At 33.5% G+C, this 23,471-nt stretch overlaps 2 protein-coding genes and 1 long non-coding RNA gene across 8 annotated transcripts; 2 read left to right on the top strand and 1 right to left on the bottom strand.

The window, feature by feature from the left end:
• Positions 1 to 791: 791 nt before the first annotated feature.
• Positions 792 to 7,089, bottom strand: LOC110871846. Of its 6 annotated transcripts, XR_002553966.1 has the most exons (9): positions 6,734 to 7,087; positions 6,220 to 6,488; positions 5,721 to 5,897; positions 5,314 to 5,434; positions 5,141 to 5,234; positions 3,927 to 3,978; positions 2,246 to 2,358; positions 1,563 to 1,642; positions 792 to 1,174 (listed from the first exon to the last, which is right to left on the bottom strand). It is a non-coding gene; the product is annotated as an uncharacterized LOC110871846 (long non-coding RNA). The 6 variants fall into 6 exon arrangements; XR_004864590.1 differs by having other exon boundaries at positions 792 to 1,216; positions 6,220 to 7,089; XR_002553964.2 differs by having other exon boundaries at positions 6,220 to 7,088.
• Positions 7,090 to 9,774: 2,685 nt separating this feature from the next.
• Positions 9,775 to 12,221, top strand: LOC110871847 (expansin-A10). The gene is made up of 3 exons (XM_022120600.2): positions 9,775 to 9,941; positions 10,535 to 10,832; positions 11,592 to 12,221. The coding sequence occupies exons 1-3, from the start codon at positions 9,809 to 9,811 to the stop codon at positions 11,896 to 11,898; spliced, it is 738 nt and encodes a 245-aa protein (XP_021976292.1). The 5' UTR covers positions 9,775 to 9,808; the 3' UTR covers positions 11,899 to 12,221.
• Positions 12,222 to 20,819: 8,598 nt separating this feature from the next.
• LOC110869446 lies at positions 20,820 to 21,740 on the top strand. The gene has a single exon (XM_022118699.1). It carries the CDS (start codon positions 20,820 to 20,822, stop codon positions 21,738 to 21,740), a length of 921 nt encoding a protein of 306 aa, XP_021974391.1.
• The last annotated feature ends 1,731 nt before the right edge of the window (positions 21,741 to 23,471 follow it).

The following is a 23,471-nucleotide window of genomic DNA, read 5'->3' as shown; positions in this document are numbered from 1 at the left end:
GTATCAATTATTTATTTACTTTCATAACATGAAAATTATATGTATTTTTGGTGTCTCTAGCAAAATAAGAAGAAAAAGAAAAGCTTAACTTCAAATTTACCTTGAAGCTAACGTTAAAATGTATATTTCGACTTATACACCAAATATTACTTTTTTTAACAACTAATTTCTTTTAGTCTTAACTAGCTTAAGACCCCGTGTGTTACACGGGTGGCCTAAAAAAATATATTATTTAACGGTGTTTTCATAAATCTTCTAATGAAAGATTTGTTTCAGTATTAGTACTAAAGTAAATATAAAATTACACGTAATTAAAATAAATGAATATGAAATGTGACTTGGACGTTATAGTTTCGGCACATATGATTTGTTTCTTTTTATGACCCATTACATGACCAAGCCCATGCATCCATTCTAAGTTGTACATATCCACATGCATCCATTCTAAGTTGTACATATCCACACAGGTCTTATGCAGGCCCTCTTGAGGATCTCCCACTTTTCTTTTCATAGTAATAGCATTAATTTCACTCTTTCAAAAGAACTTATCTAGTCATCACTTTAAAATAAAGGTCATCCGAATAATACAAAAAAAAAACTTTTAATATTTCTAATGTTAAAAAAAAACAATGAACCATGACACCATAGTTGTATCACATTTTCAAATCCAAGACCAGATTAGCCCTTTCAGTTTCAAGAAGAGCCGTCATTGCTTCATTAAAAAAACAACACTTGTCTATGAAGTTTTATTGGCAATAGTCACAGTTACTCAGTTCCTATCTCATTTCACATATCACAAAATCCATATTAATTTAGCTCACAAGTTACAAAATCAGCGTATATACAAAAAAAAAAAACAGCTAACTTGGTTGGCTAACTTCATGGTGATGTTTGCATGTCATTTTTTGCCCCCCAACGTCGGAATTCTTTACATGACATGTAGTATCATATTTTTTGTTGTTCAACCATAAAAATTAAAGAAAGAAAATAAAAGGATGAAAAAATAGATTTGAAATCTTTTGTCGAGAACAATCACCCGAAATTAAACTACAATAAAAAAGAACTGATCTTTGTTGCAATATGAACATCCTTTCACTTGTTTCATCCTTCCATGCAGGCATTTTAAAGGGATCCCAGGACGCAGTTTCTTGAATGATTCATACACGAACCTCACCTATCAAGAAAGGGTCCAAATTAAAAACAGAAAAACAACTGCCTAAAATCAAAGCAACAAAAGGGATCTATAATAATCCGAAAAAATAAACAAAAAAAGTTTTCTGCTTGCAGTTGGAAAAAAACCATAAGAACCTGGGGGGATTGATGGCGTTTATAAAGGTGGAACTTATTTATCAAGGTGATCTTGATATGTAAAATTTGGCACCATTTATGTTTTATCGGGTTGTTAATGCATCACAATTTGTGCTACATGATATAGGAAAGTAAATAACTAATATTAATTCCATGAATCCAATTGAAATTTTGCTACGTGTGTGTGTTTGACATAAAGTACACAATTCAACATAAGTTCATAATTTAAATTATTAATAATAACTTGATAATACCTGTCAAATAGAACTTTGCCCATGACGCAAAAGAGACTTTTCCATCACTTATGCTCCAGAATTCATGCATACGCCACCGACTACAGTAAAAAAAAATCAATATATGGAGTGTTGGAAATCATATAACTAATCCAATTACAACTGTTTTGAACAACATATCCTAAATCAAACCAAAAAATAACCATAAATCATATATATATTCTAAGGACAAAATCTTGAATTGTCAATCATAAAATAATGATACCTAATGTGAAATCCCTACAAATTAGTTATATTATATACAAATCTAACTATCCGGTGCGGTTTTATACAACCAGTTTTGATATAAACCTAAAACCAAACTGTTCGCTACGGTTTTAATTTTTTAAAGCTGACCGACCGAAAGCAAAAGAGAAAAAAAGCAACCACGAAACCAACCAAACCGTTGACCGGTTTGGGCGAACCGTTGACCGGTTTGGGTGGTTTCACGATTTTAAACCGAAACATGAACACCCTAACTGATAGCTATATAACACAACCCAAACATATTATTTTTTTTCCGACTAAAACATATATTAGTCGAAAATAAAAAAAAATATATTTAGATGGTGTGGAAGCTCTTATCACAACATATGCAACACACATCAATATAAGATCTAATCACTTAAAAACCTATGGCTCCAAAGTCCCACATCAAACCATACATGTGAGAAATCAAAGCATTTGAAGCAAAACTCTTCGATAACTCTGTCGTTGTACCGAAAGTAGTTGTTTCCCACTTCTCCCCTCCTTAAAAGTCCCGTCAAGCAATGTAACCCTAAAAAATAAAAATAAAAAAGTAATAAAATAAAAATGTGATTAATAGTGCAGACCAGTTGTTGTTCAGCAATACACTTGAGAGAACAAATCGGTCAAGCTATGTCAAATTCGAAACTTACATCACCGGAAATTGACTTAAGATATGAAATCTATTGAGCATTTATGGATTCGTTTAGGGATGATTGATTGAAGATATGATTCATCTTTAGCAGTCGACAATGAAGATTTGGAGCGTGTGAAAGAAGAATGAAGGAATTGAGGAGAAAAGAGGAAAAGAGTTTGGTGCCCATTGGTGAATTCTCATGATTAAGAGGATGTTCACATCATCAAAATGATTGGCTAAGAATAGACCATGTGGCTAAGAAGAATTCTTTTAGTATAGTAGATAGATATTCTAGAAATTTATTAAAAGAAGATAGTAAACTTTTGTTGTGTCAACCTGGCCAATTTTGACCAGTTACCTATTAAGAAGTGCTAACCGGTAGGGATGAGCGTGGTACCAGTAACGTACCGGTACAGAAAATACCGGTATTGAAATTCGTCAAAACTGGGTACCGGAACCGAAATATTCGGTATGGTACGGTACGGAAAATTCGGTACTGGTACTCAGTACCAAATGATCATCCCTACGAACAGGTCAAACAGGTAAATTTCAAAAAGTAAACTAAAAGGCAAATGGGTAAAACTTACGTGACATAATCAAATGATTATCCCCTCCTAAATTGTTTTACTAAAAGCTATTAGAGCACTAATGTAAAAATACTTTTTAGCTTTTCTCAGATATATAATATATTGATTATCAGTACATTTTAAAAGATAGAAACCACTTGCAACTATACAATTAACTTGTTCTTAGAAAATGTATTTATCTCTCTAATGATTCCGTAAAAACACTTTCTATCTTCCACTTCAAATCTAATGAAAAACTTAAAAAAACCCAAACTAATGACAACTATTGACAATACCTCAACAACCAAACGAACAACTTTTGAACAATCACAAAAAGTCAGCTCATCCTAGATTAACAGATGGCTTTAATTACGAATAATAAAACGTAAATCATCTTATTAAAATCAAGTGATAGGAGATGATAAATTAGACCTTTATGTTCCTCACTTCGACTTTTTTTTGGTTTTGACTCAAATCATTTAAAGTACACCAATTTTAGCTGAAAATGCAAATTTAATATGATCTTGAAGAGCCTGTGGCATTTGAGTCATGATTTTAGGTCAAAATGGAAATATCAAGAGCAAGAGAACTGAAATTGAAAAGATCTTTTAAGTTCTCAAACTTCACAGTGTGTTTACCAAGCAAAGAATTAAAATCAATAATCATCTTGATTCTTGACATTCATCACAAATCAAGTCCAACCATAATTAAAAAGAACAGTTTAACTTAGGATAACGGATGGCTAAATTCCACTCAGCCTATTCTACAAAGTTTGAAATCTGATCATATTGATGCTTTTCACCTCTAGTTGGTGGTATCTCAACCCTAATTTATGGTAATTCTTTAAAATTAAAGTGATCAATTTGAAATGCATTACAAAAGTGAGGTTCAGATTACCTGCAACAGTAAATGGGCATATTAGAAGCCTTCCAAATCAAAATCTTCTCAACTGCGAACCACAACAGAACAACTAAGATTGAGAACAATAGATGGGACGTAGCAACATCATATAAAACAGTTTACTGGTGAGAACAACTAAGATTGAGAACAATATCACTGGTGAACATGAGAAACATATCTCGTCCTTGGATTTGTGAGACTGAATCGCCGATTTGCTGGGAAGAATTTGTTGTAGTATTAGGGTTTACTGGGAGGAAATTAGGGTTAATGTGCGGGATAAAACGAAAAAGGGAAAAGTACGTGAGAAGAAAGAGGGCCCGTGAAAGAAAAGATGATAAAAGTATTCCCTCTCATTCTGAATTCTCTGGCCTAGGAGGGTGTCCACATCAACAAAATGATTGGCTAAGAATAGGCCATGTGGCCTAAAAAAATTCATTTAGTATAATAGATAGATTCATGTTAATATTATTGAAGAACATACTGTCAAAATATTAACCAAAACTCTTAACTTAGAATAAATGCCAGTTGTGAAGAAAATTATTGCAGTCGTCTATCCGACTATATACGTGAGGAAGAAATCAAGCTGCAGAAACAAACCTTGCCACCTCTGCCAATTCATTAAATATCTTTTTCAAAAATTATAGTAAATATAATTTTAAATATCTTTTTCAAAAATTATAGTAAATATCTTTTAGTTCTACATATAGAACTAAAGTAAATATCTTTTTCAGAAGTTTCAACCCATACCAAAGAATGACCAGTTTTGACCTAAATCCAGTTTAAACTGTTAACCAACAACCTCGAGCCGCCCATATTTAGCATCTTAATTGTAATCAAATTATTCTAAATATGACCATAATCTAAAGAAAAATTTTCATAGTTATAAATAATAAAGGCGAGGGTTCGAACTGTTCCAAAGAATGACCCGTGTTGACTTGAATCCAGTTTAAACAGTTACCCAACACACTTGACCAGCCCATTTTAACACCTTAATTGTAATCGAATTATGATTATTGCATAATTGTAAATATTAGAGGTTTCAATCCGTACTAAAAAATGACCCGTTTTGACCTTTGACCTAGATCCATTTTAAACTACTAACCAACACACTCAACCTTCCCATTTTAACACCTTATTTGTAATCAAATTATGATTAAAATGACCAAAATTCAAATAAAAACTTGCATAATTGTATGTATAGCAAGCAACACCTTGGCAACTATATGTATAGCATCCATCTGAATTGGTGAAGGTACACTATGCTCTGTAGTCTGGATTCTAAAAGCCAAAAAGACACCATGAATTCTGTAAAAACAATTTAACAATTCAGCATTTCTGTTTAGGTAATGGTGGCAATTTGTTGGTAAAATAAATCTAAACCCACCATAAAAGTATGGGCAGGGATGACCAGCCCAAACCAATTTCCTTTGACTTGCACATAGAAATATACCCTTTGACCCTCAATTCATTTTGGCTCGTTCCCCAACCCGCAAAATATGCCCATTCTGCCATGAGTAGTTAAAGACATGTAAATAATAATCACTTTTTTTGTAATATATTATATGTATATAAAAATAAAATATATTATAAGTAAAATAATTCGAGCTAACCCAAGTCGAGCTACCAAGCGAGCCAAACCGAGCCAATTTGGCTCGTCATTAGCCGAGCCGAGCTAGGCTCACTTTCTAACCAAGCCACATAACGGTAATATAAAACAACATTAAGGGCAAGATCGTCAATTGACTTAATTGCAAGAACTCAAATATAGAATCAAACAACATTAAACATTACTTGTTCCAATATGTACGGCTGAAAACAATCACATCAACAATCACATCCCCTCCTAACCGCATAGTGATTGTTTTGAATCCATTGCCATCTCAAAAATATAAATGTCTTTCAATGGGCCAGATCGGTATGGATACATGTATAGGGAAACATAGTTCCTCCATGATCCATGTCTTCAACCTGTCATAAGCACACAACAAAGGTTGTAATTTTTTAAATATACAAAAAAAATTAAGCTTGAATGATGAAAATCACTTTACCAGCATAAAAGAACAATATTACGATAAGCTTGTTTTTAGGTAAAAATAATAATGTATGTTCGAGATTTTAACCAAAACAAAGACCTCTACTGATACAAATTTCGATACAGTTCAATACAATTTCAAATTTCACCCAGCTCTATTAACATGAGTTTGTATAAAAAGCCCTAAATCATACTAAAAATATGTGGAAACGGTAAATCATACTAAGAAAATTATAAGTTTTAAGCAAGACTTGTTACCTTCGACAGGGGAATTCCACTTAGTAAATCAAATTTTAATCAAATCTCGTAAAGATATTGTTGCATCATCAGTTTTGTTTTTAAATCTCTTTTGCTAATGGCACGAATACCACACCCACCTATAACCCATCTACTACCAGATCCGTGCAGCCAACCACCGCCTCCACTCATCTTCACCGCTGCGAAACCACCACAACCAACATCGTTGAACTACTCCCCCTTGCACCCATAATCGACCATCAACACCCCCTTCTAACCCTAACCGACTGCTGCTCCCAATCAGTTTCACCAAATCAACCCGAATTGACATGTTTTTAACATCAATTTAGCAAGAAAAAAAAAACCCAAATCGTTACATCAAACAAACACTCGATGATCGAGTTAAACTGATCAGATTCGAAAGCCCTAATTGTTCCGATACACAAAAAAATCTGGAATATTTGTTTACAAACATAAAATCAAAGCAAAAGTAGGGTAAAACACGATAAAAGCAAGCATGAAAAATGTTAGTTACCAGTAGAAGATCAGAACGATTGGGAGAATGATGAATGATAGGGTTCGCTACGTGAAAGATATAAGGAGATCTGCAGAGGTTGTTATTGCTGCTCTCCGTGAGGACAGGAATCGCCGATTAGGGTTTCGCAGGAGAGGATTCGCCGTTTGAATGATTTTGAGAGGATGAGAGAGAGGGTTATGACCAAGCGTATGTGAAAAGCCAAAAACGTATGGAAGATTTTAGGGTTTTCTCAATGGAATCGTTGAAGGGAAGCATCCATCTGATTTTTAGGGTTTGAATCGTACGACCGAAGGAAGAGGAAATAAGATGCATTGTGTGAGAGAATAGAAAAAGAGCGGAGAATAAAGGAAAAGGGGGTTTGGCGCTCATCAACAATTATCTAGCCTAAGAGGGTGTCCACATCACCCAATTGATTGGCTAAGAATAGCCCATGTGGTCTAAGAGAATTCATTTAGTATAATAGATAGATTATCAATGGGACTTAAACGCAATACCTCCCTCTTCTAAACTCAAATGTTAGACTTTAACTTTGTCAATGGACCACCAACTCACGAACTAAACCTAATGATTAAATAAGAAAACATACCAAAGGAGTAGGATCAAATACAAACCACATTTTGTATACAAACTATAAAAATCATTTAAAAAGTGACATGTAATATCTAAACAATTATAAAAAATGGTAAAATGATAACCTAAATAATATCAATTATCTTGAATTCTTTATAATTATGCTCACAGGAAAAAGATCAAATAGGAAGTTAATTTTGGCTAGAAGGATAGAAAACCATAGGATTATGACATGTGGCAACATTTAAAATAAAGAAAAAGGGTATTTTAGTCAATCCAACTCTTTCTTCTTCCTTTTTCAAAACTCAGTAACTTCAAAACCCACCATTTTCAAAACCCACCATCTTCAACCATTTCTTCACTTTCTATCTCAATAATCACTACATTATAGTGCGATTTTCATCACCAATCAATGATTCAAAACTCGATCAACGTGTTCTTCAGCTTTTTTTTTTGAAGAAAACCCAGTTTAATTTTATAAAAAAATCTCGTTTTTTCGGGTGATTTTGGAGATAATCACTCGATTCGTTCGATTCGAGCGTTGATAAGTGTTTCTATCATTCAAATTTCGTCAATTGATGAAGAAATCGGCTTCGATCCATGTAAGAAATTCTTTAATTTCATTTTCACGATCTGGGTTTTTTATTTAGTCATTGCGTTTTACGATCTTGGCGGGGGTCCGGGGGCGGCAGCCCCTGGCGGGGTCCAAGGGGCAGAGCCCCTGGCTGGGGTTGCTCGGAAATTTTTTTTTTCGATTAAATTGCTGTACTAAAAATGCATCAGAAAAATTAATTTTCCAGAAATTGGCTCATTTCGAAGACAGTAATTCATAGACAATTCAGACAGTTCACAGTGACAGACATTTTTATGTGTCCATTGCGTTTTAGAAATAAGAGAGTTTTATGTGGTTTCTGGCTATTGCGTTTTAGAAAAAAAAAACACATTTTTAAGTGTTTTTAGTCATTGCGTTTTAGGTAAAACACATTTTTTAGGTGTTTTCAGTCCATTGCGTTTTAGAATGAGTCATTTTTAAGTGTTTTCTGGTCATTGCGTTTTACAAATAAGACATTTCTTTGTGTTTTTTGTGCATTGCGTTTTAGGTAAAACACTTTTTTGTGTGTTTTCAGTCAATTGCGTTTTAGAAAACAGACATTTTAAGTGTTTTCTGGCCATTGCGTTTTACAAATAAGACATTTCTTTGTGTTTTTGGTGCATTGCGTTTTAGGTAAAACACCTTTTTATGTGTTTTTGGTGCATTGCGTTTTAGGTAAAACACATTTTTATGTGTTTTCTGGCCATTGCGTTTTACAAATAAGACATTTTTTGTGTTTTCTGGCCATTGCGTTTTACAAATAAGTCATTTCTTTGTGTTTTTGGTGCATTGCGTTTTAGAAAAATGTCATTTTTTAGGTTTTTTTTTTCATTGCGTTTTACGTAGCTGGTGGTTTTTCTATTGCGTTTTACGCAACTGGGTTTTAATTTTTTTTTAAATATAGCAATAGTATACTCGTTTTAAAGATAAAAAACGCTCGTTTTTTTGTGCAATTTTTATTAAAAAATAATGTCGTATGACAGAGTTATTAACGTTTAAAAAATTGGGGGGGGGGGAATTGAAGGAGAGAGAAACTATTGGCTTGGATTGAGTAGAATGCCCTTGAACAAACTCACGCGGCTCTTTTCTTCCTTTCAATTTCCCTGATTTAATCTTAGCCCTTGATTAACTTAATGGATGGTCAAGATCACCTCCTAGCCTTCCTAGCCAAATAAAATTCCTATTGTATCTCCACCCTATGCTCACAAACATATAATTCTTTATTTGGATCTTTCTTTTGTTTTCAATGTGCTGATAAAGAAAAGTGCTGATATCATTTCACATATGTGCTAAAATCAATTATTTTGATTAATTTTCATGTGCTAATATAATTAAAAAGTTCTACTTTTGCCTATGTATTGTTTTAGTTTGTGCTAATTTAACTTTTTTAAGTGTTAGGATCTATTCTTACGGTTTGTAAGATAAATATGATTTATACCGGAATCAACCCCACATACCAAAATAAAAGCATCACCGTAAAACCCTCAAATAAATGTAGTGCTATTTATAGACAAACATCTTAAATACGGAAAATTAATATTGTTTGAGAAATGTAACATTTCTTTTTCCTGATTATTATACTTTATAATTTACACCTATCAAATTTGACTTTATTTAAATAATTTATTTATAAAAATAAAGCTACGAAAATAAACAAATCAACCCACAAACGTCGTTAAGTCATTAATTAAACGCCTTTAACTTATTAACTTACCAATACCTGTTTCGACTAAACTCAAATCTTCAATTTTCATATTAGGTTGATATAATATTTCAATAGTTGCGTCATAATTGACACCAAGTCAAGAGTGACGAGGGGAATTACGGTCTGCCCCAACTTATTTAATTCCTCTATATATACACCCCACCCCTTTCAACATTTCTTCACCACAATTCACATATTCAAACACATGGCCCATTTTGGTGTTTTCCTTCTGGGTCTTCTTGCATTGTTATCCCATGTTTATGTAGCAGCTGGTAATGGTGGTTGGTCTAATGCTCATGCCACCTTCTACGGTGGCGGCGACGCCTCCGGAACAATGGGTACGTCATTCACCATTCACCTTTTTTTTTTCTTTCAAAAAGTTTAGTTACTTTTAGAACGGCAAACTCAAACACTTACTAATTTCTTTTCTTTCTAAATTTAACAACAATGTTTTAAAAACCGGTTTTTGAATTATGCCGGGTTGGACTCTGAAATGGTTCAACTGATTGAACCGGACGGTTGAACCGGGTTACTAGTTAACCCAAAGATTCCATAAAATACAAATTCATCTCAAAAAACAATCCGGTCTCAATTAGAATTTATGTAACTGATCATGCTTTTATATAAAAAACAACTATTTTATTGTAAAATATTAAGCTTTTATTATTACTTATAAACAATATTGCATTGTACGAGGTGGGTAACACTTTAAACATTGATGAAATATTAAAATGAAAGACACTAGGTTAATTACCGGAAATATAAAAACTCAATATTACCTTAATATCATATTTTTTTTTTTAAATTAAAAATATCAAATTTTAAGATAATGCAAACTGGTTTAATGGTTTGAACCGGTAGAACCAGATTTACCGCCGGTACAAGCCGATAATAAATAAAAGATATTTACTGTTTAATTGAATTTTAACAGGTGGAGCTTGTGGGTATGGGAATCTATATAGTCAAGGATACGGTACAAACACCGCGGCTCTAAGTACAGCTTTGTTCAACAAAGGGTTAAGCTGTGGGTCTTGCTATGAGATCCGATGTGTTAACGACCGTCAATGGTGTTTGCCGGCCACCATTATGGTCACAGCCACCAACTTCTGCCCACCCAACAGCAACGGTGGCTGGTGTGACCCTCCAAGACAACACTTTGACCTCTCTCAGCCTATCTTCCAACACATTGCACAATACAAAGCTGGAGTTGTCCCTGTTGCTTACAGAAGGTATTATTGGTTAATGTTTAATTTTTAACTAACTTTAGGGGTATTTTGGTAATTTAAGTTAAAACCTAAGGGTATTTTTGTAATATGGGTTGGACCGGTTGAACCGCGAACTAGGAGTTAATTGCCATTTTCGTTCATGTGGTTTGGTGGAAAATGACACTTCCGTCCAAAAAAATTTTTGCGCCACTTCCGTTCTCAACATTTTTTAAACGTGTCACTTCAGTTCAAAAAAATAACGCGCCGTTAAAAACGTTGAGGACGGAACTGGCGCAAGGCGTTATCTTTTTGGACTAAAGTGGCACGTTAATGTTGATGATGGAACTAGCGCAATTTTTTTTTGAACTGAGGTGACATTTTTCACCAAACTATAGGGGCGAAAATGACAGTTAACTCTGCAAACTAGACAAGCGTAGTAATTTTAAATTTCATTATCGTATCTCTAAAAATCTAATTTAGTAATTCATTTTAGTGGATACGTAATTTTTATTATAATATTTATTTTTTTGTCAGCATTACGAATTCACACTATGTGCTATTTTGTTTTAAATTAGTTATCTAGGCATGTTTATTCTTTTAAATTATTTGGTAATTTAAGGGTTGCTCTAAAGGTATTTACCCCAATGTACCTCTCCTTACTAAATAGGTCATTTTGTATATCCACCTTTACTCAATAGCGAGTATGTTTTGACATTTTAAGTTTTTAACCACCCTTCGGATGTCATTGTAATTTAATTTGTTTCAACATGTCTATTTTTGTAGGGTACCCTGTCGGAGAAGGGGTGGAATTAGGTTCCAAATCAATGGACACTCTTACTTTAACCTTGTATTGATTACAAACGTGGGTGGTGCCGGTGATGTGCATGCGGTTGCTATCAAAGGGTCTAGGACCGGATGGCAACAAATGTCACGAAACTGGGGGCAAAATTGGCAATCCAACTCTTACCTCAACGGACAGTCCCTATCTTTCAAAGTCACCACTAGTGACGGTAGGACTGTAGTGTCCTACAATGTTGCCCCCGCTAGGTGGTCCTTCGGTCAGACCTTCACTGGTGGCCAATTCCGTTGAAAAGACATCTATGTCCTCTATACATACTTTTAATTACCGGAGGACTTATTTTGGAGAGGTCATTTTGCTCTAAAGCCATGGGCGGCGGTGGACTTTAACCACCCGCTAGTAGTAGGACTAGTTTAAGATGTCCTTATTTGTAATGGTTTTTATTTTTGAGGTACTAAGTTGTAAATTCTGGTTTTATATTTGTATTTTGTGTGCAACTTAACATGCACATCGTACAATATTTCTAAGCATGTGGAAGGATTGGCTAGCTTTGTAATGGATTTATGATTTATGGGTATAAAATAAATATATGATCTTGGGGGAATTTATAAAAAGCATTCCAACTTTACTTGAAAATATAATTCTTCATTTCTTGCAAATTATTCTTTTTTGTTATTCTCTGTAACTATGTAAAATAAAGAGAGTACGTCTTCATAAATTATTATTAACAATATGTGATTCGAACCAAAGGTGTAATTATAAATGAACAGAAAATCAATTTACTAAAATCTTAAATCGAACTTCACTTAAACAATCTCAAGGCTGAACTAGAGACTAAATTGCAAGTCTTTAACATATTTGGCCTAGATACAACTATGATTTATCTAAATACAATAATAGACAATCATATTTCTTTTAGCTGATAAATACATTTATACATAATAAGTAATAACTTAAGTAGATTATGATACTAGTAGTTAAAGTAATATATTATTAGATATATACTAATAATTAAATAAAATTAAGTATATATGCATATACTTACAATAATTAAATATATAATCTAACTTGTAATAAACAATTGCAAATAATGGCCCGCAACAATTCCTTCTTTTCCCTCAAAAAGATTTTCTTATTACTTAAACAATTATCAGATTATTATTTAAAGACTGTTTAAATATAATTAAAGTAGATATTTATCATAACAAAAGATAATAATGTAAGCAATTTGAAGAGTTAATTACACAGATAGTCCTTTAGGTGTTATGGTTTCGATTCTGTAACACCTTCGAGTATTAAGGCTAACTGCCGTTAACTTTTCTGTTAAATATGTGTAAAAAGACTAAATTACCCTTATATAATTTTCTGTTAGTACTCTAAGGTGTTACCTTTGATAAACCACAATGACTATCTGAGTAATTAATTTAGAAAAATATAAAAACTCATTTATATTTGTAAAAAGTAATATTATAAAATATAATATAACACATAAAAATATTTAATAATATATCTAGAATTAAAGTAGGGACAATGTTTAGTTTTTTTTTAATTTTATATAAATAATTTAAATGAATTATGACAAATATAAAACTCATACATATTATATTGAAGACAAAATGACAGTGCACGTCCTTTCGGTTTACCTAAAAGTACAGTGCACGTCCTTAACGTTTAAAAGTTGCACTGCAAATCCTTTACCTTTAATTTTGTTGCATTGCAAGTCCTTTATGGCTAACGGTGTTAACTTTTACCATTAAATCCCCCACGTGCCTCCCACGTGAGGGGTATGTCCGTTCATTCCCTTCATTCTCCCCCTTTAAAACCCAAGATTAAAACAGTTCATTCCAAGATTATCATTAACAGATATGAATCTTTAATAACGTTTTATTTGTACACAATCATACAATCATTCCTACTAAACTCGAGCAATGCAGCCCTTTATTATAGAACTCAAACCATTTACATAACAAATTACCAGATCAACTTTTACAGTCACGGCATACATACAAGGTCCCCAAATTGATCGGTCAACAATTCCAACAAACATATCAGCAATTTATCACCAAGCATATGTACATAATTTCACCAATCAAAAGTCACAGAGAACTCGAGAAATCAGATGTGAGTATACCCGAACCGATGAAGTCATGAACTGAAAGAATGCATGTTGTCGCCGTCACACCTGCCGATTTCGTTTGCTGAGATCCAATTTGTACCACCGTCGGTGACTCGTCAGGAGGAATTACAGGCCCCATCGCCTGAAGTACCGCTATCGTCGGAGATGGCTCCGGCTCCGCCGGTTCTCTTTCTTTCTCTTGTTCTTCCGCCATCGTCGTACCTTGCCGGAGCTCGATGCCGGTTCCACCGTGTTCTTTCTTCAGCTTCTCTCTGCTTCACTCTCTGACTCTACTAATTCCTGAGGTGGGTGTGGGCTGTGAATAACAGAAAGGAGGGTGTTCGTCAGATTGTTTTGGAAATGGCAGGAGGTCCGACGCCAGAATACCGGCTCCGGTTGCCGGCGGTTTAACCTGAGAGGGAAGGTGGTTTGTTTTGTTGGCCGGAATGCAATCTCTCCATTATTTTCTTCAGGTGAGGAAGGATGGCACCGATTCTCTGAATATTGGGGTTAGGGTTAAAACAGAGAGGAAGGGGATGTAGTGAAATGTTGAAGACTGGGTTTTAAAGGGGAAGAATGAAGGGAATGGACGGATATACCCCTCACGTGGGAGGCACGTGGGGGATTTAATGGTAAAAGTTAACACCGTTAGCCATAAAGGACTTGCAATGCAACAAAATTAAATGTAAAGGATTTGCAGTGCAACTTTTAAACGTTAAGGACGTGCACTGTACTTTTAGGTAAACCTAAAGGACGTGCACTGTCATTTTGTCTATATTTAATATAGTATAACACACAATTTTTTTTATCTTTTTTTATATTGGGATCTACAAATTTTATTACAATTTTTTTTTAGTTTAGTTAATATTATATTATCTAATATTATTCTTTGTTTAGTTTATTTAATAATATATTATATTAATATTATGTTATGTGTTATGTTATATGATGTTATATTATATTATATTATATTATATTATATTATATTATATTATATTATATTATATTATATTATATTATATTATATTATATTATATTATATTATATTATATTATATTATATTATATTATATTATATTATATTATATTATATTATATTATATTTTATCATGTCATATTATATTATAAATTATATTATGTATTTAGTTTAGATAACATGACATCACATAATATAATTAATATTACATGACATGACATAATATTTAAATAATATAATATTAATTAAACCAAACAAAGAATCGTAATAAAAATTTGTTGGTCCGATTATAATAGAAAAGAAAAAAAATGTGTGTGTATATTACATTGAGATAATACGTATAAGTTTTATATATATCATAACTCTTTTTGAAAATAGTTATATAAAAAGTTAGTGGAGGATTCAAATGAGAATAATTTTTTTATACGAATAAAAAAGAAGAAATTTTAACCAACAAGAATGCTTCATTTTACTTCATTTAATTTTTGTATTTAATATTAGTGTAAGTGTATGTTGGTAAACTTATATAGATCATTAATTGTTAGTATTCCTTTTTAATAGCTAATTACATTAAATTTTTAACTTATTTTCAAAATATATATTTTTTTAAAGAAGAAAAAAAATTAATTTTAAGTGTAGGGTACATTACGAGGTGTATAGAATAAATTGCAATATGTGTAGGATAAATTTCAAAACGTGTAGGATAAATTTTAATGTGCGTAGGCAAAATTTTTAATGTGGAGAATGATAGTCTTTATGACTAATTAATCAGTCAAAGATATTAATAAATGAGATAAGAGAAAAAAGTATTTGATGTTTTATAATTGTACCATTTGTTCTTTTTCTTCTCAATTTAATTTTTTTTTATCAAATGAACCTCCCCCTAAAAAGTTATTTTAATTAAAAACTAAACATTGTCCCCAATACAGTGTTCCCTCTATATTAATTTTAGAAATATAATTAATAAATATTTATATGTAGCATATTTTATAATATATCTTTTGACAAGTGTAATGAGTTTTTATATCTTTTAGCGTTAATTAAACAGATAATCCTTGTGGTTTGTTGAAGGTAACACATTTGAGTACTGACAAATAATTATATAAGGGTATGTAAGTCATTTTACGCTGGTTTAACAGAAAAATTAAGGGCAATTAGCCTTAATACTCAAAGCTGTTACAAAATCGAAACCATAAAACCTGAAACTGTTAAAAAAATAAGTTAGTACTCATATGTGTTATTTTCAATAAACCACAAGAACCATATGTGTAATTAACTCCAATTTGAAAAATTTGTCAATCTTTTGTTTTACTTTTAGATGGGACTTGTATCTAATCTAACTTATAATAAACAGTTCCAAATAGTGTCAGACGACAATCTCTCCTTTTCCCTCAAAAATATTTTATTTTTATTCAAATAATTATCTGATCATTATTTAAATGTTTAAGAGTAGAGTTATTGTAAAAAGGGTGTTTTGTAAGTAGGGATGACAATGGGTCGGGTTCGGGTTCGGGTATTGGTAATCCCATACCCGTACCCGGTTATAAAATCGCGTCCCATACCCGACCCAATACCCGTCGGGCATAGTTATTAATAGCGAGCATAGCGCCCGCTATAGCGAATAGCGTAGCGTAGCGCTCATGTGTCGCTATATAGCTGGTAGCGACAAATAGCGGTAAATAGCGAGATTTTTGTAAAATTTTTAGCTTTTTTATATTTTTTGGTTAAATATACATACAAATTTTTTCTAAAATTTTCTTCTAGTGTATCGCTAAACAAGAAATAGCGCCCGCTATTTGATCGCTATCGCTACGTAGCGTATAGGTAGTTTGTCGCTATCGTCCGCTATTCGCTATTGACAACTATGCCGTCGGGTAATTGCCCGTCGTATATCGGATTTACCCATTAGTTTGTTAAAAGATATACGTTGAAATTTCTAAATACATTTTTTTACTATTGTAATTATTATATTATTTCATTTATACAACAACTATTATAAATTAAAAATGTACATTACATACATATAAGTTTTATTATAAATTAATAATAACTTTACAATACTTATACACTTACATGCATATATACTTCATGGGGACCGCTAGAATGAGAACCACCACGAGTTGTAAGAACCACGAGAACCGCGACCCGCCGTTGACCACGAAATTTTTTTTACACCTAGATCCGTATATTTTAAGACCGGGTGTAAATTTTGGGTTCAAACGGCGCGCCCGAGGGGGTAGTTTTTTACGCCCAAAGTTTGGGTTTTTTTAATTTTTTTAATTTTTCTTTTTTTTAACCAAACTTTGGGCGTAAAAAACTACCCCCTCGGGCGCGCCGTTTGAACCCAAAATTTACACCCGGTCTTAAAATATACGGATCTAGGTGTAAAAAAAATTTCGTGGTCAACGGCCACCCGCAGGTCGCGGTTCTCGTGGTTCTTACAACTCGTGGTGGTTCTCATTTTAGCGGTCCCCTATACTTCATAACATACAAAATATAAATAGTATTATCAAATGCATATACTAAAAGAAAATTTATTTTTTCATATTATAAACATACTAAAATAAATCACTAATAGATAAGGGTTTATAGAAAATAAAAGTATAAATTAAAAAAATCGGGTATATAATCTGGTATATAGTTCTGGTAATCGGGTCGGGTATCACCTAATCCCATACCCGACCCATACCCGTGAAAATTTTTAATATTAATCCCATACCCGGCTCAATATCCGTCGGCTATCAGGTATACCCGTCCCATTTGTGTCGGGTTTCGGGTATACCCGTCGGGCTCGGATATTTTTGCCATCCCTATTTGTAAGAAGTGTAGAAAGGAATCTACACCCTTTGATCTATAATCTCATGGTTGAGATTATAATGCCAAATTGTAAATAGTGTTTACAATTAAAATAATTAAGTTTCTATATTAAGGATATAAAGGTAAATTTAACATTTTTAAATTTAAAAACCCACATGCAATGCACATGCAAGTTCCTGCCGTGTTTTTTAAGCATCAATAACTTTTTATACGTAACTTTTTTTTTAAATTACACCATAATAGCAAGTGTTTTTTATCTTTAATATGAGTAACATATTGCTATACTTATATGGAGAAAAAATATGTTTGGATCGGCTATTTTAGCTCATGGTGTTTTGTCTATTTTGTTTTAATTGTATAGTGATTCATGGCGTTGTGTTTTACAGTAAAACACCATGAATGTATATAAGAAACCATAACACAATTAATGGAAAAGGATGAAAATAGAATATATTATCTTATAAGTTATGATGGTTACTGTGCAGAAGTTAACATTTTAAACCAACCCGACCCAACCCGAAACCGTTCTAACCTGGACCCATTTCGACCCGAACCCGTCCGCACCCGCACTCTATCCAAGTCGGACTAAAACAACCCTCTTTTTAATCGACCTCTTTCGACCTGAACCTGTTTTGACCCAAACCCGTTTTGTCCCGCCACCTGACCCATCCCGACCGTTTTGCCAGGTATATTTAAAACTCAACATGTATTTGATTATCCAAATTTCCAACATTGAAAAAAACATTCATTAATCCACATTCAAATCCGATTATTTACTATTTTTTTTTTCGTATATTTAAACTAAACATGGTACTTATACAACATATATATTGGGTTAGGTTCATTTGTGAACAACCCCCTTGATAGTGAACACTAGTGAATTAATCCTAACCGTTGATTATCAATACACGTGTGTATACACAAATGTAAATCAATAGCCAGGATTTATTTACTCAGTTCACAAATATAGTAATGTTCACTCTAGAACTCCACCCTATATATATATATTTCTCTTTAGTTTTCTAATATTGTATAATCCGATTATCCGAAATTTTTAGAAATCTATATCCGAATCCGAAAATTCTGATTTCCGGCTTTTGGATATCCAAAATTTCAAATAATTTAGATAGGGATTTTGGGATTTAGTTTTGTATCTATATATTTTTGAACACCCTTGGGTTAGACAGTTTCAAAAATTGTATGACGTTGATTTACACTCTCTTAGTTTTTGTGTATGTTTGTAACGTTAACAAAATTTAAAGTCTTAAATAAATAAATCTATTTTTTTTTCGATAAACTTATTTTGCTATTAGTTAAAAGGAAAATATATAAATTTTCCGATAAACTTATTTTGCTATTAGTTGAAAAGAAAATATATAAATAAACAAATAAATAAAATTTGAAAATAAGCATAACCATCGATATAGTACCTCGGTTCAACTGGTCGGCGTCATAATAACCACGCCTAAATGGAAGCAGTTCTTTGTTTGACTGTCGGTACTGAGTTTTCGTTCAAGTTTCGCCACTGTCGATTCGGTCCAGTTTTGAAATCATTGAACTTCGTCTTCACAAATAATCATCGAATTTTGCTCATGCGTGTATATATGTGTTGGTCAATTCTATAAACGATGATACTTTATTTTCTTAATCTATATCGCAAGACAATGTAACCTAGTGGGCTGTTGACAGGATGATCCCGACAATAGGGGGATATTGGGCCCTATGTGTTCGGTGTGTCCAACAACCAACAGAAGCAAAAGCTATTATTCTATTAGATTTCCTGGGCCGTTGGGCTGAAATTTAGTGGGCCTTATTTCACGCACAGTGCCATAGTTAGTCATTAGCAATTGGGCCTGCTGAGCATTGGTTGGAAACTTGGATAGTTGGATCACTTGTCTTATGGGGACGTATATTATTCATTAAGGCCATCCTTCTCCTTTTTTTTTTAATCTAAAAGGTAGATTAAATACAATTTAATTGTTTTTATATTTGTTATTGTTTTAACTTTTGATTATTAAATTTAGGTTGAATTTCGTTCGAACAATACAATAAAGCGTATATACAATAAACACGACAAGTACACATTACAACATGCCGGTTTAAACATAGATAAAAAAACATGTCTTAATGGTGTATTTAGATATGAGGGTTAGGCGGTTTAAAAAACCTTAAAAACAACCAGTCGGTCTAAAAGCAATGTTACGTAAATTCATGTTGAAACGTAGATAAACATAACTCGCGTGGAGCATTAACTAAACAAAAAAAATAACGAAACCCATAAAACACCATGTAAATGAAACTTTGACTAAAAGGTGAAAACACTAAAAGACAAAAAAAGTAACACCGTAGCTAGTGTTTCATGAATTATTATATTTTATTTTAAATTTAAGCCAAAGTCCCTTAACTACACGAAAATGGTAGCAATGGTTCCTTTGTTTTCATTAATCATGTTAGTCTTTATATTTATTTTTAAATTTTATTTATATTTGTTTAAAAATACTCTCTACAATCCATTGACATCTAGATTTTTTTATTTATATATAACGAGTTTACGTTAGCCTGTGCGTTACGACGAGATGCTGATTACGAATTTTTTAGTATCACTATCTTATGCGAAAATTCTTAAGATTAATATATCTCTTTAATATATTAGTAACACATCCTTTAATGTATTACTTTAATAAAAGAAAACGATGCATCCTTTCAGGAAAGGGTATAATGGTTCGGATGAGTGCATAACAGTAACCTATAAATATCGTACACTTTTTCTTAACTTAGTTTTAAATTGAAGTTGATAATTCAATTTATGAAAAAGCATTTGGTTTCGTATCATTTTGATTACTCATATGATGCAAATACATGTGATGATTTATGCATAAATAATTATAAAACATAAGTAATATAACGAAACGGTAGAAGACATCAACCATTGCAATACATAAGTAATATAAAGAAACAGTGGAAGACACCAACCATTAAGCGTGCATGCCTTTTCATTTATGAACCGGCGTACCTTTTCATTTTTATGATGCTTGGCGATTAAGGTCGATCTTTGTTTCAACATGCAGTGGTTGAGTCTCAAGGCAGGTCATGGGGATTAGTGTGTCTTTGGTGTCCGTCTATATTTACATGTGAAAATGTCATAAAAAATGGGTATTTTATGGTGGTCTCGGGGGTTCTAAATCAATCTGGGTATCGCATAAATTTCGTCAATGTTTATGCGCCTAATGATGCGGTTAACAGGAGGGCGTTATGTATCAACATTTTAGAAGTTAAAAATTCAATTCAGGGCCTATGTATATTGATGGGAGATTTCAATGAGGTACGTGATGAGTCAGAAAGGAGAAATTCGGAGTTCAATGCCTCAAATGCTGAAGCATTTAATCACTTTATATTGGTTGCGGGATTGCAGGAATATAATATGGTTGGAGGTAAATTTACTTATATTTCGGATAGAGGTGATAAATTGAGTAAGCTCGATCGTTATTTAGTATGTCTTGGTTTCATGCAAAAGTGGCCAACGGCGTCTGTGCTTACGCTGGACAGAGTAGCTTCGGATCACAGACTGATCATTTTATCCACGATCCAAACGGACTTTGGTCACATACCCTTTAGATTTTTCAATTCATGGTGCGAGCTACATGGTTTTTTGGATTTTGTGAATCAAGTTTGTGGTAATTTCACTTTTAATGTGCCGGAGGACTTGGCGATTGCAATTAAATTGAGATGGCTAAAAAATAACATTAAGGGCTGGATAAAACAGGAAAGGAGTCGTACAAAAGGTGTGTACGAAGATAAAAAGAAACGCGCGACAGTATTGGATAATCTTGCAGAAGAAAGGCTATTGTTGGAAGATGAATTACATGAAAGGGCTGATTGCAAAAGTGTTGTGTCGGAACTGGATAGGCTGAAATTTTTGGATACCCGACAAAAATCACGAGCAAGATGGGCAGTTGAGGGGGACGAAAATTCTGCGTTCTTCGATCACATTATCAACTCGAACATCAGCATTAACCGAGTTAATGCCCTGAAGGTTGACGGGGTATGGGTGTCAAATCCAGTAGTTATTAAAGAAGTCTTTTATGAAATTTTTAGTAAACAATTTACGGAGCCTATGGGTGCTAGACTTGGTATTATGTGCCCGAACCTTTCTACCATTTCTGATTCGGAAGCAGTTATGTTGGAAGCACCTTTTTCAATTGTGGAAATTAAAAATGCCATATGAGAATGCGAGGGGGACCGAGCTCCTGGTCCTGACGGGTTCAATTTCTCATTTGTTAAAAGGTGCTGGGAACACTTACAAGATGACTTTGTTGGCTTATTTAATAGATTCTATTATGAAGGATCCCTGAATATCAGTTTCACATCATCTTTCATTGCTCTAATCCCGAAAGTTAAAGATCCTAGTGTAGGTCCAGGTTTCGGGACCGAAACCGTGATTTTATGTTTATGTTCAAAGATGGAAGAGATAAGAGAGATGATAACCAACAAACTTTGTATTAATCCGGTAGTAAACATTACAAGTCGGCCCGGTTACATGACAACCGAACTAATACCAAAGAAGTATACATCCGGGGAGAAACCAAGTGGTGATTTCTCCCGGTGAGGTCTCAGACCTCCATTCACTCTCTAGCACACACTTGTGCTCTCACTCTTGTGTTGCAAATGACAAAGTGTTGGTATTTATACCAAAACACAGGCTGCAGGTCGAAGGATCAGACTGACTGGTCGAAACATCATCTATCGATCAGACAGTCTTCGAAAGATACACACATACCTCGAATGATATCCTTCGAGGTCCATCCTTCGATGTGTATCTTTCGAGCTCATCGAAGGATATTCATAATCCTTCGATGCCTTATCCTTCGACACCCATTATAGCACAACCATACTTTGTCTAGCAACACACACACACGGTCAAACCAACAACCCTCTCGTTTGACCACTTCAAACGAGCGGGTCTATACACGTTCGTTTGACCGTTTCACTAACTATTACAAATTCAGCATAAAATAAAACTAATCTATTCGACAAGCATCGGACACAAAATCTGCATCAACAAATTCCCCCTTGTCCGTTGCTGTCGAATGCTGAAAATGCAATTGCAATCATCGATCTTCAGTCAAGTAATCATCTTCTGTGTAAACAAATTCCCCCTTGACCGATGATCCAGGTAAGTAGTATCTCGACGCTCATTGTATAAAGCTTCCCCCTCAGAGTACGCGCATCCGTGTTTGAGTGTTGTGCAATTTCCTCAAAGGACTCAATTGACCGATCTTCCGCTGATCTTCCAATACTCCAACCGGCATTTGATAAGGGTTCCATTCTATAACAACTGCATCAAGTCTTGATCTTTAAGCATACCTATGATTGCGTTTAGAAATTTACCGAAGAAATTCAACATTTGAAAATTTTTATCCCCCCATTTCTTTGGTAAAATCTCTAAACCTTAACAGATTCTTTCCACTTCAAAGAAACTGTCGTCAAATATTCACCAATTCCCTCCACTAAGCGGAACTGTTGTGTTTGGCCCATAATAGTCACGTTACCATTTTTGCCATTGCATCAGTAACCGTGACTACCCCACAATTTTTTTCAAACATTAAGTTTTCATCATCTCTTGTGTTCATCATGCTGCATCACCCCGCGTGTTCCCAAAGCCCGTACGAATTTTGATGTTGAAATTTTGAAGCCCGGTTTGAATAATCCTTGCGAACACCCGACCCGACTCCAAGTGAATTAAATGATTAACCCCAACAAACTGTCTGAGCTCATAAAATTCCACAACATCTGGATCCTTCGAAACATCTGCATCAAACGAAAGATAAACACCAAGACAGCTTCGAAAGATGATCTTTCGTAAGTCTTTCGAGCGCATGTCACATATCTTTCGAGCATCTTTCGAGCACATGTCACAGATCTTTCGAACACCTTTCGAAGTTGGACATGGCTGATC

This window comes from Helianthus annuus, chromosome 8 (assembly GCF_002127325.2).
Source record: "Helianthus annuus cultivar XRQ/B chromosome 8, HanXRQr2.0-SUNRISE, whole genome shotgun sequence".
Classification (NCBI taxonomy): Eukaryota; Viridiplantae; Streptophyta; class Magnoliopsida; order Asterales; family Asteraceae; genus Helianthus; species Helianthus annuus.
Note: the sequence above shows the minus strand (reverse complement) of the source record. Positions and strands in the feature narration are given on the sequence as shown.